The 17,721-nt window shown below is 38.3% G+C and overlaps 1 protein-coding gene across 2 annotated transcripts in view; it reads right to left on the bottom strand.

The window, feature by feature from the left end:
* The window catches only part of KIF4A (kinesin family member 4A), a 130,206-nt gene that overhangs the window by 50,598 nt on the left and 61,887 nt on the right, over window positions 1-17,721 (bottom strand). For both annotated transcript variants that reach the window (XM_027533748.1, XM_027533749.1), the window contains exons 11-14: window positions 7,549-7,681; window positions 5,903-5,961; window positions 5,690-5,795; window positions 687-743 (exon numbers count right to left, since the gene is read on the bottom strand). In XM_027533748.1, coding sequence (XP_027389549.1) covers window positions 687-743; window positions 5,690-5,795; window positions 5,903-5,961; window positions 7,549-7,681 — 355 coding nt within the window. The remainder of the gene's footprint in view (window positions 1-686; window positions 744-5,689; window positions 5,796-5,902; window positions 5,962-7,548; window positions 7,682-17,721) is intronic.

Here is a 17,721-nt window from a genome sequence, read left to right as displayed (position 1 = left end):
GTAATGGTGGAAATGGAGAAGAGGTTTCATTTATTCTTAAAGCTGACCTCTGGCACCTGATTTATCTTCTATCTTTCTTCTTTCAGAATATAAAAAAAGTACCAATATATTTTTGTTTTAGGGGGAAAAAGCTGTCTCAAGCAAACCATTGTCCAGCCTTTTATTTTGACTTTGCTCTATAACCATCAGCCAATTTCTAATACATTTGATCTATTCTTGCGACTTGAATGCTCAAAATATTTTCTTTGGTTCTTTTAGCCCCTAACCACTGCATCTATAGAAAAGTATGCTGAGAAAAAATTCTCTTCCATTTCTTTTCTAATGCTTTTTTGATTTTGCCATAATTTCCTAGTTTGTTTCCTTCATTGTCTTAATGTGCTAGACAGTTGATACAGAATACAAGAAAAAAAAATTACTAACAAGAAATCAGTATGCCAGACTGCAAATATAAAAAGCGGCATCCCTGAGAAGCCCTGTCACCCATTACCAGTTATACTACTAGAGACAGATCCTATCCAATTTAGGGATTTTATACTTAGCTTAGATTTATACTCAAGAGTTCTAAATTTCCAGGGCATTCTATAGAGGATGGTAACAATCAGGGATTCTCTTCTCAGCTGACTGATAAATTATAAGAAATGGCACAGTTAAATCTCCTGGTTCTACACAAAGGGCCAATTACTTACTGTTTCTGGTTCTACTGCAGTATCAATGGCTGCAGTCATGCAAGCAACAGTTTCATCCTGCAATGACAAGGGATGTCTCAGTTTAGGAGCTTACTAGTGGGTTTTATATGGGTTATTTAGTTGTTTTCAAGTGTATATAGAGATCATTTAAGGTATTGGACCAATTTTGTAGTCACATATACCCTCCCCCACATGTTTCCACTTCCCAACTCTCAAGAATCTGTCTCTTTGTAAAGGTCAATTGTGTGGTCTTTGTAAAAATAAGGTCATGTAGCAACTGACATTTATTGCACCTCTCCTGCTCTGCCAGAGGTCACTGAACTAGAGTGAAACAGTCATTCAAACAGGCCAAAGTTTAATCCACTTTATAGACACTACCCTTTCTTTTTATGTTTTTCACCACTAAGTCTACCTCTGTAATGTACAGGTCTAGTCAGTTCTTAAGGACACAGCATCCTAAGATCAGACATAGCAAATAAAGGCAATGCAGCAGAAAAGTGAATATGATGAAGGATTATTTTTGATTTTTATTTTATAGCCAGTCAAGGCAGCAAGATCCCACTCTACAAGGAAATAAATGTCCCAGAAAAATGTGCTCATGAAGTCAGACAAACATACTTGAGATTCTGTCTCTCATATGCATAGGAACAAATCATATGCAGTTAAGTTACTCCAGGTAGTGGTTACTTGAAGGGAAAGGGTAGCATTGAACCCTCTCAGAGAAGGGCACAATACTTTTGGGGGCAGTAGAATAACAACCACCTAAAAGGGAAACCTAAAGCCACTTATTAGGACAAATTTGTTTACAGGCTATCATATGAGCAAGCTTTGTTTTCCCCACTGGAATTTAGGTTTTATTTGGCATTGAAACATAAGAATTATCACTTCTGTTTAAGTGATTCTGCAAAGTTCTGGGAAGAAAGGATTATTTTCAAGATGTCATATGATTAAGGTCATAGGTAAAAGAGCTATTGCTCAATAGCAAGGAGAAAATTTACGGTTAGCACAGGGAGTCTCTGCATCAGCCCAGTGAAACATTACATAGTTACTGAAACATGAATCTTATTACTTTTAAGGCAAGGAGTGAAAGAAGCCCTTAGTGGGACTTCCCTGGAGATCCAGTGGTTAAGACTCCATGCTCCCAGTGCGGGGGGCACAAGTTTGATCCCTGGTTGGGGAACTAAGATCCTGCTATGTCACACAGTGTGGCCAAAAAAGAAGAAAAAAAGAGGCCCTTAGTAAATGCTGTTTGTAAAGCATTTCCCTTATTCTGCCCAGAAATTCCTAATCAGTGAGACTCAAAGAGAATTCAAAGGAAGACCCAGTGTTCTCACATCCTTTCTTATTATGATTTACAGTACTGGTGATTCTCCAAGGCTAGGACATACTGAACTCTTCTTTAAAAACAGAACACTTCAAAATACTATAGGTTAATGGTTACCTTTTCTCCCTCCCAATTCAGTTGAGTTCAGTTCAGTTGCTCAGTCGTGTCTGATTCTTTGCAACCCCATGAATCACAGCACGGCAGGCCTCCCTGTCTATCACCAACTCCTGGAGTTCACTCAGATTCACATCCATCAAGTCGGTGATGCCATCCAGCCATCTCATCCTCTGTCGTCCCCTTGTCCTCCTGCCCCCAATCCCTCCCAGCATCAGAGGCTTTTCCAATGAATCAACTCTTCGCATGAGGTGGCCAAAATACTGGAGTTTCAGCTTTAGCATCATTCCTTCCAAAGAACATCCAGGGCTGATCTCCTTTAGAATGGACTGGTTGGATCTCCTTGTAGTCCAAGGGACTCTCCCTCCCAGTAAGTCTCAGTAAAAGGACTAGTTATAGGCCTATCCTAGATTAATAGGACCTATGACACTGGCTTTTGGAGACTTTTTCTAGGACTTTCCAGAGGTCAGGATCAGGGTAGATCTGATTCAACATGCCCTGAAGAAGACATGTCGTTACTTTGAGTTTACCTTTTGGCCCAATAAAATTTCAATGCTAAGGTTTAAGCTTTGGCGACGTTCTATGTGAACACGTCAGGATTCTGTCTTTATAATCCTAAATGTAAATATATAACAATAGGATTTATTTCAATCTAATAGCCTCTTTCTTCCCCCTTTTTAAGGCTACTATGAACCTCTTGTAATAAAAAGACATATATTTGCTGAAGGTGGTGGTCAAGTGAACAAGGCCATGGTACATTGAGTTACATTAACCAGCAATACCCACCAAAATGAAGTTTGTGCTTACAGGCTGTAGGCAATAGCATTACTGGCATGCAAAAATCTTTTTATGGAACTGGTCTTGAAGGAGGGGTTAAAAACAAAAAAATAATTCGATTTTGTGGGAACTGAAAGGACTGCATGAATTTCCTCACAGGTAACTGTTATAGGAGGTTTGCTTGAATTATATTTTAAAGGAAGAAATAGTACAGTTTAGCACTTAAAACCCCAGGAGAAAGGTCCAGGAACAATGACTGCCTCATAACTGAAAAGGGGGTGTTCGCCCGTCACTTAAAATAAAAATAGTTTTAATCCAAAATGAAGGGCACAAGCATTTACATTTGAAACATTTTGCTTTCACTGTAGTGAGTCTTAATAAAAGTCACAGGATACATTGTTGTGTATTTCCAAAAAAAATATGTAGCTAGGAGGGTCTCCAAACAATAGACACAGAAAACTCTGATTCAAAAGTCCAGCAGGAGCCCTGAGTAAAAGGGTTATTCTACCTAATGGTGACAGTGGATGGAAGCCAGGGACTTTATCAGCTTGTGGCAATCTTTAGCACCCTCTTGCTGTGTGTGCCGAGTGATTTTTAGTGGCGGACACTGCAATTCTCTAGAGTTCCTCTGAGCCAGCCACCACTAGCAACTTCCTCCATAGGCATGCCAGGCACCAGTCATGCTGCCAGATCTTCACTGAGGATATGACTTCTATTATTTTGTTAACTTTGTTCCATTGATTTCCTTCTTCATCTTTCCCATGTGACCCAAAGACCCAGAAATAAGATGATGTAGAATCCTTTGAGATCAGTGTAGTGGCTATGAACAAAGGTGCCCTAGATCACTCTTTTCTGATCTTAATAAGTTTTGGCTCCAGCAGGGTTCTGCAGCCTTGACTATCTGAATTCTGAGGCAGTCTCTCACAAAGTTTTCATACATAAGATGCTTCACCTCTATTCAGATGGTGAAATTGAACCTTGTGATAGTCATTCTCTAGCCTGCACTCTATCTTCAGACACAATGATGTTCTTATCATGTTCTAAACATTTATACCTCTGCTTTTGCAAGTACCTTTTCCTCTCTATAGATCATCCTTTCCCCTTTCTCTGTGTGGCAAACTCCTACTCATTGTTTAGGACCAGGTTTCTTCTTCCTGAATTTTCTAGGCAGTTAATCACCCCTTCCGTTGGGCTCCCATCACTCTTTGCTCATATTGCTGATGTAAAAGGGTTAAAACAGACACGAGAGAAGGTTCCTAGTTTTCCTTGCCTCCTTTTCCTTTCTCCCTTTTTTGCCATCTCTCCCACCTGTCATCCTTGACCAACTGACAAAAAACAAGACTTGCAAGAACAATTCTTGAAAATAATTAGATAATCAGCAGCATGGGATTGCATCAAAATTCTTGAGCAAGAAGCATGAAAACCAGAGCATCCTCCAATTAAAAGATCCACAGCAATTAACAACAAAAACTGCCACCTGAGCCAAACCACAAAGATACACATCCCTATCTTCTTATCCTATGAAACTCCAATCATATTTCAACTCAGGGAGTTATTTGGAGTTCAGGAGATCCCTGAGTACATCAGCTGAATAATGTCTTTAATCTTGACTTAAGTCATTTGAATTATTTTCTTTTGATATTAATGCAGTACCTAGCAAGGTTACACAGCTGGTGAGTGGCAGAATGGGCTTCAAACCAGGGTTTTTCTGGCCCTGGAACTCAGATTCTCAAATACTATGGCCTGTTTGTTGGATAAATGAACTGTCATCTTGGACTACCTGTTATAATTTTATATAGTACTACTTATTCTAAAACACTGCTTTCTAGTCTTTTGGTAGTTTACTCATTTAATCTCTTGAACTGGCCATCCTAAACATTCCCTCTACAATATTGTATGGTATTTTTTTCACTGACTCTTTAAGAGTAAAATAGAGGTCTGGATGATTTTATGATACTCTGTTGACAACTCTACAACATCACAGGGCAAGACCCAGGGTAGAGAATCACTGTTCTGGTAAAATTAAAACCTCTGTTTCAGAGCTATGAATATCTAGCAGGTATTTACATACACATTACTGCTTCATAATTAAAATCAAGAAAGTACAGATGGAATAAAACAAACCCTAATCTTTTACCAACCATGACCCTGAACATAATATGATTTTGACTTTTAAAAAAAGTATTTATGCCTAAGGACTAAGAGAAGGAACATCAAAATAAGAGGTTTTTAGGATGGTAGGACTGTAAGAATTTGTCATCTGGAAAAAACAACAACCTCCGTCCCAATAAAACCCACCCACAACTACTATAATAGTTCTAAAAATAAATAGAAATGGGAACTTATAGCAGAATTATCAGTCAAACTAATTTATTACTGGTTATAAAAGAGAGCTATGGTATTCCCTGGAGGCTCTACACTATGGGTCAGAATTCTGCTTATTTAAAATATGGGTATGGTATAAGGCCTCTTATTAAGTTAGCCTACACTGAAAGGACAGCAAATCAATGACTGCTGCTTGAGCTACCCAGGCAATTTTGCACCCTTGTGTTGCTGTTTCCAGTGTGTGATTAGAATACTGAAATAATAATGTTCCATTGCACATGTGATCTATGAGTGTTTTAACTAATTCAATATTCAGATTGTATCCAATGATCCATGATCTTTGTCCTCAACAGCTCACAATCGAGTTGTTTCAGCAAAAAGTACAGGGTTAGATGGGTTTATAAGCATCAAGAACAGCAAACGAAAGCAATATGCCTATTTACACTACCCTTACTTAGCTTACCGATAGCTGGGTAATCACTTGCTGCAGGTTACGAATTATCTCAACATTTTCTTTTAATTCCTGGTCTTCCAAAGTCTCCACTAGCTTTTGAAGATCCACTTTGCAGCTGAAAATTTAAGCAAAGGAACCCAAGGGTTAATCAAAGGCCAGCGAGTCCATGGTTATGCACTAAGGTGGTACAGGTCACTAACAAACATCTGGGAGGAAACTTACGCTGCATGCTTCCTGAGCTCTTCTAGCTTGGCATTCATTTTTTCATTTGCTTGTTCTGTCTGCAACAAAGATCCAAGAGATCATCAGTGGCAGTGTCTGATAGCTTCACCTAATTAAGCCCTCTCTTCTACTCTTAATGGATTAAAACCTAGGTAGAGAGGCTGCCTCATTTGCTGTAATAGAGGATTTACTGGGCTTTGGTTATTTAGAAATGTGTCTTTTAACAGTCATAGAAATTAGCCCTTCAGTCAACATGAGCTACTAAAAATAGCATCCAAGCAGCTGGGTCTTTTGCTTGCAATGAAGCTCAGCTAGGGGTGGAATGTGAAGCCTTAATTCCATAGAGAACCTTGCAACTGGGGGAAAAAGCAATACTTCCTGGCATGCTATTACTTGCTGTTTGCAAAAAGCCCACTTGCCTGATAGTTTTAGCAAAATAAAGCAAGAAAAAGATGAAGTATAAGAATGATGGCAGAGAAGACAAAATGGCAGAGACAGCTACGTTTTGGAAAGGGTGATTGATACTTTTCAGTTTATTTCAATCACAGTATCTGTAACACGCTAGATGCTGCAACAGATTTGGGAAGGGCAGTTTATATAGGACAAAAATGCTGTGCTTGTTATGAAGTTCTGACAAGACATCAAACAAAAACCCTTTGGGCAGCCATTGTAACAACCTTAAAAAGGTCAGATGGGTACATGGCTAGAATAACAAGTACTGTCTGTTACGTCAGCCACACTCACATGTTAAGCACAGCTTCTAGGGTTACTTCAAAGACATAAAATATAGCACTGGAGACAGAAAACTGTATATAAAAAATTCCTTAGATCCCATTTTCACCCTTCTGCTAGTAATGGACATTACAATGGACCTAGGATTTGGCCCCCTTTAAGGAAATCTTTAAGCAGCTTACCCTTCCTTGACTGGAGTACACTGATGCATGAAGGTGTATAAATTACAGATGTTCAATTACATTTTAGTGGAAACTCATTTTCACTGCTGGCAATAGCTGTGTTTAGAGCTGTATTTACAGCTGTGACTGAGCTGTATTTAGACTAGTAGAAAAATGTTAGTGACAAGAGCCAGAACTGAACCAGGAGGTTACTATCTGACAGGTAGTAGGACACAAAATTGATGTAGTTAGTTACATTGTGATCCACCAATTGAAAATTGACCATAAGTAAAAGGAGCTAAAATTAATTCCCCAGATGTTTCATCTCATCATGGCAGCTGTTAGGATGGGATGTGAAATGTGACAATATTTGGGGAAGGGAGATAGAAAGGAACTAAAATCTTAGTGAGGAGATAGTTACTTGGTATTATGGATGATTAGGCAGAACTTAAGTTGACAGAGGGACCTGGTTCTTTCCTCTCTGCTCTTTTAGAACAAATCCATTTTAAAATGGGATTCATGAAGATTTCTTTGTGGTAGATGCATAGGTGTTCACAGTATAATTCATTTAACTTCTCTGTATGTTTGATTATACTTTGTTGGATTTTCCCTGGAGGGGTTCCATGGAGGATATGGCAATACTAATCCATTTCTTTTCATGTAACTTGTCTCTCATAATGAGAAACACATTAAATATTTCAGAAACTAAAGCTAGTAAATGTCCAGACTGCTAGTTTAGTCTTGGAGGCTCACCAAAATGATCCTCTCCAACATCTGAGCTGTCTGACCAGCAGCCTCACTTAGACCACGACTTAATTTTTCATTCTCCTCTACCAGTGACTGATTCTTCTCCATTAAGGATTGCAGATTCTCTGATGGTTCCACACTAAAACAAAGAAAGTAACATATTAGAAAAATATCTGATCAATAATACCTATATTAGAGGTGGATTAAAAATATATATCCCATAGGCCTTTGAGGGGCTTGGTTTAAAATTACCCCTCACAAATCTAGAAAAAGTATGCCCATTCTTCCAGCCAGGTAGTATACTGGATAAATAAAAATGTATGCCTGAACTACTTTAAATTAATGGTTTGGAGGAAAGTAATAATTTAGAGCCAGATATGGTTGGAAAATTCTGAAAGAGATGGGAATACCAGACCACCTGACCTTCCTCTTGAGAAACCTGTATGTAGGTCTGGAAGCAACAGTTAGAACTGGACATGGAACAACAGACTGGTTCCAAATAGAAAAGGAGTACGTCAAGGCTATATATTGTCACCCTGTTTATTTAACTTTTATGCAGAGTACATCATGAGAAACGCTGGGCTGGATGAAGCACAAACTGGAATCAAGACTGGTGGGAGAAATATCAATAACCTCACAAATGCAGATGGCACCACCCTTATGGCAGAAAGTGAAGAAGAACTAAAGAGCCTCTTGATCAAAATTATAGAGGAGACTGAAAAAGCTGGCTTAAAGCTCAACATACAGAAAACTAAGATCAAGGCATCCGGTCCCATCACTTCATGGCAAATAGATGGGGAAAACAGTGGCTGACTTTATTTTTTAGGGCTCCAAAATCACTGCAGATGATTATTGCAGCCATGAAATTAAAAGACGCTTACTCCTTGGAAGGAAAGTTATGACCAACCTATACAGCATATTAAACAGCGGAGACATTACTTTGCCAACAAAGGTCCGTCTAGTCAAGGCTATGGTTTTTCCAGTAGTCATGTATGGATGTGAGAGTTGGACTATAAAGAAAGCTGAGTGCCAAAGAATTGATGCTTTTGAAGTGTGGTGTTGTAGAAGACTCTTGAGAGTCCTTTGAACTGCAAGGAGATCCAACCAGTCCATCCTAAAGGAGATCAGTCCTGGGTGTTCATTGGAAGGACTGATGTTGAAGCTGAAACTCCAATACTTTGGCCACCTGATGCGAAGAGCTGACTCATTTGAAGAGACCCTGATGCTGGGAAAGATTGAGGGCAGGAGAAGAAGGGGACAACAGAGGATGAGATGGTTGGATGGCATCACCGTCTCAATGGACATGGGTTTGGGTGAACTCTGGGAGTTGGTGATGGACAGGGATGTCTGGCATGCTGCGGTTCATGGGGTCACAGAGAGTCGGACACAACTGAGTGACTGAACTGAACTGATGGTTGCAACAGGAATGACTAACTTTTATCCTTAGCTCTTGGTTTAAGATCTTTTTACTTATTTCAAATATGTAAGAAGTTTCCCTCTTCTCATTCTCAATCCTTCATTAAAGATTAGGGAAGCAGAGAAAGAAGAGGTATGGAGGAGGTAGAAGTGAAACTCGTCATGGTCAAACTTTAAGCTCATCAACATAAGTGACTTACCGATCTGCTGTACAGTTTAGGGAAATAGCATTTAGGAACCAAAATGTTTAAATGATGATCTGTGGTCACTAAGAACACATTTCACAACTTTCCATAAATAAGTGCTCCCTTCTAAATGTTTGCCTTGCTTCAAACTGATGACCCACAGCCTCCTGTTCATTTGTCTATTAATTTTTAATGGCTTAGCGTGGGTGGTGGCAACAATAGCATTCATTTCAAATAGTGAAAGGAAGGGACAGAAATAGTTTAAAAGATAAGAATGTTTGGAATTTATGCAGATAATTTGCTATATCAGTTCCAGAATAATGAAGCAGATCAATAAAAAACAGTTTTGATTTGCCTTTTTTTTTTTTTTTAACACACTGGGATTAATTGTTTAAAAGACTGGAAAATAGGACTGGCAAAAAACGATCAGAAGAAATATGAAGATTCGATTTGAAGGAATGGCAGGGGGAAATGAATAGTTGCAAGGATATAATACAGAGAAAAAAAGGACAGGCAACAGCTGTTCTTAATCTCAAGAAAGGACAGAAAAAGAGTTTAGGAACAGATGCCCTCTCACCCAGTTTAAGACTTCCATGAATTCTTATAGAAGATCTTAGCATGTTCTTTATCAAAAAGTTAATAGCAAGGCCACACTATAGGGTCTCATATTATACTCTTGAGAATTTATTAGAACTCTTATGAAGGAATGTTCAATTAAAATGTGGATTATAAAAATAAACTATGGGTAAATTTAGTGTTATTTTAGATTGTTCTGGTTTTTTTATTGTTACTAAACTGAAAACTTCCATGTATCATTCATGCAAGTTGACAAGCTCCAAAGTAATGATACTTTTTACTCAATAGTTTCTTTCCCTCTAAAAATTTCCAAGGTTTCTCCAAATGGAGAAAATACAATGGAAACCAAAGTTTCCTCTTTTCAGATGCTATTTAACTGCCAATGCTACAAGGAATTCAAGTTAGTTGAGTATGTGCAAATTGACAAACAGGCTCAGAAAATCTATACAAAAGCTTAAATGACACACATTCAAAAAGAAGAGTATATAACCTAAAGGAAAAAGCAAAAAAAATTCATTTATATAAACTAAATTTTGTTAAAAAGCCTTAAGAAACGTCTCTAAAAATATAAGTGTACATTTTTGAGGAAAGAAGCAGCATCTTTATTTCTCTGAAAGACATTGAACAATTGATTTAAATTGATTCTTTCAACTATATCTTAAAATCTGTTACTTTTTTAGCTGAAATTATATCCTATAGGTTATTCTAGGTAGTCAGAAGTCTGAAATGGTTTTGGTTAGTCTTGTCTTACATGAAACAAGTCTATACTAAATTGAAAGGAAAGGAAGATAGGTCAGCTGCTTCTAAACTGGCTATACTAGAATGAATGTTTAGCAGACCCTTTAAAGGATCCAAGCTTTCTTCAGTTTTTTTATCCAACATTCTTAAAATAGGAAACCAAGATTAAATGATCCAAAGAGGGAGGAATTCAAAGAGAAAGGCAGTCATTTCTGGGTGATAAAATTATGGTAATTTTAAGATTTATTCTTCATACTTTTCTAAATGTCCTACAAGAAGCAATGTATCACTTTTATAATCACAAAAAAATGATTGAGTTATTGAAAAATAAGGATATTAAAATAAAATAGGTTCACACCAAACTCCAAATGGAAAAATGAAATGTACAAAATAAAAGCAATGTAAGTACTAGAAGAAAACATGGGTGAATTCCTCTTTAATCTTGGCATAGGGAAAGGCTTTCTAACGATGAATCGAAATTCAGAAACATGAGAACATAAAAACAATGTACCCACTTTGGAAAACGGTTTGGCAGTTTCTTTAAAAGTTAAACATATGACCACAAAATTTCACTTGTACCTTCTCAATAAAAAACATATATCCATACAAAAACTTGCAATTGAATGTTCATGGCAGCATAATTGCTAATAGCCCCAAAGTTGAAACAACCCAAAAGTTCATCAACTGGGAAACTGATAGACAAAATGTGGTATATCCAGACAACCAAATACTATTTAACAATGAAAAGGTATGAAGTACTGATAATCTCAGAAATATTATAGGTCAAAAAATCAGACAAAAAGTTCACATACAGCAAGATTCCACATATATAAAACGTCCATAATAGGCAAATCTTGTAGAAAGCAGATTAGTGATTGCCTGGGTTTAGGAGTGGGAACGGGAGTGACTACAACTGGGCACAAAGGATCTTTTTGGAGTGATAGAAATGTTCCAAAATTGGATTGTGGTGATAGCCGCACAACTCTGTAAATTTACTAAAACCCACTGAATTGGGACTTCCCTGGTGGTGCAGTAGATAAGAACGTGCCTGCCAATGCAGGGGACATGGGTTCAATCCCTGGTCTAGGAAGATTCCACATGCTGCAGAGCATCTAAGTCTGTGCGCTGCAACTACCGAGCCTGAGTGCTGCAACTACTGAAACCCCTGAGCCTAGAGCCTGTGCTCCACGACGAGAAGCCATGGCAATGAGGAGCCCTCACACCACAACAAAGAACAGCCCCAGCTCACCGCAACTAGAGAAAAACGCCTGTGCAAAGCAATGAAGACCAATTGCAGCCAATAAATAAATAAATAAATAAACAAAAACTGAAAAAAAAAAAAAACAAAACATCGAATCGTACACTTAAAGTGAATGGATTTAATGGTACATAAATTATATCTCAATAAATCTAGAGGTTAAAAAAATCCAGAGGTAATAAAAAATGACTCATAAACTTTTTACTACATAAAAATTTATTTTTTTTGCATGATTCAAAAAAACCACGAACAAGGTACAAAACAAATTAGGAGAAAATATTTGTGACACAAACTACAGACCAAAGACTAATATCACTAATATACAAAGAACTATTGAAAATACTTCTTAGGGTGGTTATCATAATAAAACATTAGGGTGGTTATCATAAAAAAAAAAAAAAAAGAAAATACCACGTACTGGCAAGGATGTGGAGAAATCAACATTTGTGCACTTCTGGAGGAATGTAAAATAGTGTAGCCATTATGGAAAAGGGTATGGCAATTTAATTAAAAAATAAAAAATAGAATAAATATATGATCCAGCTATTCCACTTCTGGGCATATACCCAAAAAACTGAAAGCAGAGTTATTTGCATACCCATATTCATAGAAACATTATTCACAATACCCAAGAGGTAGAAGCAACCCATGTCCATTGACACATGAAGGGATATACAACATGTGGTATATACATACAATGGAATACTATTCAGCCTTTAAGCGGAACAAAATTCTGGGACTTCCCTGGTGGTCCAGTAGGTAGGAATCCACCTTGTAGACTTCCCTGGTGGTGGAGTGGAGAAGAATCCTCCTGCCAGTGCAGGAGATATGGCTTTGATCCTCGGTCTGGGAAGATTACAATAGAATGGGAAAGACTAGAGGTCTCTTCAAGAAAATTAGAGACACCAAGGGAACATTTCATGCAAAGATGGGCATAATAAAGGACAGAAATGGTATGGACCTAATAGAAACAGAAGATATTAAGAACAGGTGGCAAGAATATACAGAAGAACTATACAAAAAAGATCTTCATGACCCAGGTAACCATGATGGTGTGATCACTAACCTAGAGCCAGACATCCTGCAATGCAAAGTCAAGGGGGCCTTAGGAAGCAACACTATGAACAAAGCTAGTGGAGGTCATGGAATTCCAGTTGAGCTCTTTCAAATCCTAAAAGATGATGCTATAAAGTGCTGCACTCAATATGCCAGCAAATCTGGAAAACTCAGCAGTGACCACAGGACTGGAAAAGGTCAGTTTTTATTCCAATCCCAAAGAAAGGCAATGCCAAAGACTGTTCCAACTACTGCACAACTGCATTCATCTCACACACTAGCAAAGTAATGCTCAAAATTCTCCAAGTCAGGCTTCAACAGTACGTGAACAAAGAACTTCCAGATGTTCTAGCTGGATTTAGAAAAGGCAGAGGAACCAGAGATCAAATTGCCAACATCTGTTGGATCACAGAAAAAGCAAGAGAGTTCCAGAAAAACATCTGCTTCTGCTTTATTGACTACACCAAAGCCTTTGACTGTGTGGATCACAACAAACTGTGGAAAATTCTGAAAGAGATGGGAATACCAGACCACCTGACCTGCCTCCTGAGAAATCTGGATACACGTCAAGAAGCAACAGTTAGAATCGGACATGGAACAACATACTGTTTCCAAATTGGGAAAGGAATACGTCAAGGCTGTATGTACTGCTTATTTAACTGCATCATTTCTCATGATGCAGAGTACATCATGAGAAATGCTGGGCTGGATGAAGCACAAGCTGGAATCAAGATTGCTAGGAGAAATATCAAGAACCTCAGATATGCAGATGACACCACCCTTATGGTAGAAAGCGAAGAAATAAAGAGCCTCTTGATGAAAGGGAAAGAGGAAAATGAAAAAGTTGGCTTGAAACTCAATATTCAAAAAATGAAGATCATGGCATCTAGTCCCATCACTTCATTGGCAAACAGATGGGGAAACAATGAAAACAGTGAGAGACTTTAGTTTTTTGGGCTCCAAAATCACTGGAGATGGTGACTACAGCCATGAAATTAAAAGACGCATGCTCCTTGGAGGAAAAGCTAAGACCAGCCTAGAGAGCATATTGAAAAGCAGAGACATTACTTTGCTGACAAAGGTCTGTATAGTCAAAGCTATGGTTTTTTCCAATAGTCATGTATGGATCTGAGAGTTGGACTTTAAAGAAAGCTGAGCACCAAAGAATTGATGCTTTTGAACTGTGGTGTTGGAGAAGACTCTTCAGAGTCCCTTGGACTGCAAGGAGATCCAACCAGTCCATTCTAAAGGAAATCAGTCCTGAATATTCATTGGAAGGACTGATGCTGAAGCTGAAGCTCCAACACTTTAGCCACCTGATGTGAAGAACTGACCCATTGGAAAAGACCCTGATGCTGGAAAAGATTGAAGGTGGGAGGAGAAGGGGACAACAGAGGTGAGATGGTTGGATGGCATTACCTACTCGATGGACATGAGTTTGAGCAAGCTCCGGCAGTTGGTGATTGACAGGGAAGTCTGGCGTGCTGCAGTCCATGGGGTTGCAGAGTCAGACACAACTAAGCAACTGAACTGAACTGAATTGGGAAGATTCTACATGCTAGGGAGCAACTGAGCCCATGTGCTACAACTACCGAGCCCTCGTGCTGTAACTACTGAAGCCCACATGCCTAAAGCCTGTGCTCCACAAGAAGAGAAGCCACCACAATGAGAAGCCTGTGCCCCTGCAACGAAGAGTAGCTTCTCCCCGCTTGCCTCAACTAGAGAAAGCCCATGCACAGCAACAAAGATCCAGCACAGCCAACATAATAATAATAAAATAAAAAGAATCTGCCTTGCAATGCAGGGGACATGGTTCGATCCCTGGTTGGGGAACTAAGATCCCACATGCCTCAGAGCAACTAAGCCCATGCACCACAGAACCCATGTGCTGCAACTACTGAGCCCACGTGCCACAACCAGACTTGTGCACCACAATGAAAGATCTTGCATGACATAACAAAGATCACTCGTGCCGCAACTAAGACACGACTCAGCCAAATAAATAAATAAATATTTTAAAAAGAGGAAGGAAATCCTCACACATACTACAACATGGATGAAACTTGAAGACATCATGCTAAGTGAAACAAACAGTCACTAAAGGTCAAACAAAACAATTATTATTCCATTCATATGAGGTACTTAGAGTAATCAATGAAAGTAGAATTATGATTGCCAAGGGCTGGAGAGAAGGGGAAACAAGGAGTTAATTTTTAATGGGTACAGTTTCGGTTTTGCAAGATGAAAGAAAAAAGTTTGGGGAAGGGACGGTGCTGCTGGTTGCTCAATATTGTGAATATACTTAATGCCAATGAACTGTATACTTAAAATGGTTAAATTTTTATGCATATTTAATCACATTTTTCGAAGAAGGCAATGGCAACCCACTCTAGTACTCTTGCCTGGGAAATCCGATGGATGGAGGAGCCTCGTAGGCTACAGTCTATGGGGTTGTGAAGAGTTGGACACAACTGAGTGACTTCACTTTCACGTTTCACTTTCATGCACTGGAGGACGAAATGGCAACCCACTCCAGTGTTCTTGCCTGGAGAATCCCAGGGATGGGAACCTGGTGGGCTGCCGTCTATGGGGTCGCACAGAATCGAACATGACTGAAGTGACTTAGCAGCAGCAATCACATTTTTTAAAAAAAGGACCAACGGATCAAAAAACCTAATTAAAAAATGGGACACATGAACAGACAGTTTGCCAGAAAAAGAGATAAAAGTGGCCCTGAAACATTTGGGAAAAAAGCTAAAATCCATTCATGATTAAAGAAATGCAAATTAAAACAACACTGAGATAGAATTTCTCTTGTATCAGATTAGCAAAAATTGAAAATATATGACAACACATTCTACTGGCAAGGCTGTGGGGAAAAAAGCACTCTTAAACACTGCTGTTGGGAATACAAATGGGTATAATCCTGGAAGGGAATTAGGCAATATCTAACAAAACCACACACACACTTACCTTTTGCCCCAGCAATCCCATTCTTAGAAACCTACTCTGAAGAAAAGTAACAATATGAAAATATATGCAGGGACTTCCCTGGTGGTTCAATGGCTAAGATTCCACACTCTCAATGCAGGCGGTCTGAGTTTTATCCCTGGTCAGGGAACTAGATCCCACATGCCACAGCTAAGAGTTCACATGCCACAACTAAAGATCCCCCGTGCTGCAACTAAGACTCAGTGCAGCTAATAAGGAAAGAAAGAAAAAGGAAGAAAATATACACATAAAAGGTTATTCATGTTGATATATGGCAAAACCAATACAATATTGTAAAGTTAAAAATAAATAAAATTTAAAAAAATTTAAAAAAGATGAATGAATAAATAAAATTATGATATATATTCAGCAATAAAAAAAATAAAATAAAAGGTTATTCATTGCAGCATGTCTGTAATTGCAAAATATTGGAAACAACCTAAATGCCCATACACAGGAGAGAAGGTGAATTGCTATGTATGGCACATATACACAATAAGAGTACCACGGAGCTGTACAAAAAAGAATGAGGAAGACTTCTATGAACTGATAAATGACTTTTAGAAAATACTGAAAAAAGCAAAGCCACAAAGTATATTTATAGTGTACTACCATTCATATGAGAAAGAGGATATGAAATAATACGCAAGTAACTGCTCATCTGTACAAAAGAAATATAGGAAGAAACTAAAGAGACTGATTAAACACAGGGGTTAGGAGAATGTGGTGGCAAAGAAGTGGAAATAAGGGTGGAATGGGGACAGGATAGCAGGGACAAACAGGAACACTTCTCTGAGTATACATATTTTTTTCTTAAAAAAAAAAAAAACATTGTGGTAAAAAGCATAGCATAAAATTTACCATCTTAACCATTTTTTTTTTCATCTTAACCATTTTTAAGTGTACAGTTCATAGTGTTAGTATATTCACAGTGTTGTGCAATGACTCTCCATAAGCTTTCATCTTGTAAAACTGAAACTCTATACCCATTCAAAAGCAACTCTCCATCCCTGGTCTATTCTTTTAGTTTCTGTCACTGCTTTTACTCATAGAATGCTCTTTACCTTCACCTATATGCACAGAGAACTTTGCCTATATATTTTTTCTAGTTCTCTTGTAGGTTTTTTCTTTTTTTATATTGTGGTAAAAAAACATATGGGCTTCCCAGGTGGCTCAGTGGGTAAAGAACCTGCCTATAATGTAAGAGACATTGGAGATACAGGTTTGATTCCTGGGTCAGGAATATCCCCTGGAGGAGGGCACAGCAACCCACTCCAGTATTCTCGCCTGGAGAATCCCATGGACAGAGGAGCCTGGTGGGCTACAGTCTGTAGGTCACAAAAAGTCAGACACGACTGAAGTGACTGAGCACAGCACAATACAGCAAAAAACATATAAAACTTGTCACCTTAACTGCTTTTAAGTGTACAATTGAGTAGCATTAAGTATATTTACATTGCTGTAGAAACAGATCTCTAGAAATTTTTCATCTTGTAAAACTCAAATTATATACCCATCAAATAATAACTCCCCTTTTGGCCCTCCCCTAGCCCTTGGTAACCACCATGCTACTCTTCATTTCTGTGAATTTAACTACTTTAAATTCCTTATATAAGTGGAATCATACAGTATTTGTCTTTTTGTGACTTGACTGTTTCACTTACATAATGTCCTAAAGTTTCATTCATGTTATAACATGTGACAGGATTTCCTTCCTTTTAAAGGCTGAATGATACTGGGACAGATCAAGGGCAGGAGAAGGAAGGAACAGAGGATGAGATGCTTGGATGGCACAGCGACTCAATGGACATGAGTTTGAGCAAATTCTGGGAGATAGTGAAGGACAGAGAAACCTGGTGTGCTGCAGTTCATGAGGTCACAGAGTCAGACATGACTGAGAGACTGAATGATAACAACAACATTTTGTTGTATGTATATATTGTTGCTTAGTTGCTAAGT

Source organism: Bos indicus x Bos taurus, chromosome X (genome assembly GCF_003369695.1).
Source record: "Bos indicus x Bos taurus breed Angus x Brahman F1 hybrid chromosome X, Bos_hybrid_MaternalHap_v2.0, whole genome shotgun sequence".
NCBI classification, from domain to species: Eukaryota; Metazoa; Chordata; class Mammalia; order Artiodactyla; family Bovidae; genus Bos; species Bos indicus x Bos taurus.
This window is presented reverse-complemented; position numbering and strand designations above follow the sequence as displayed.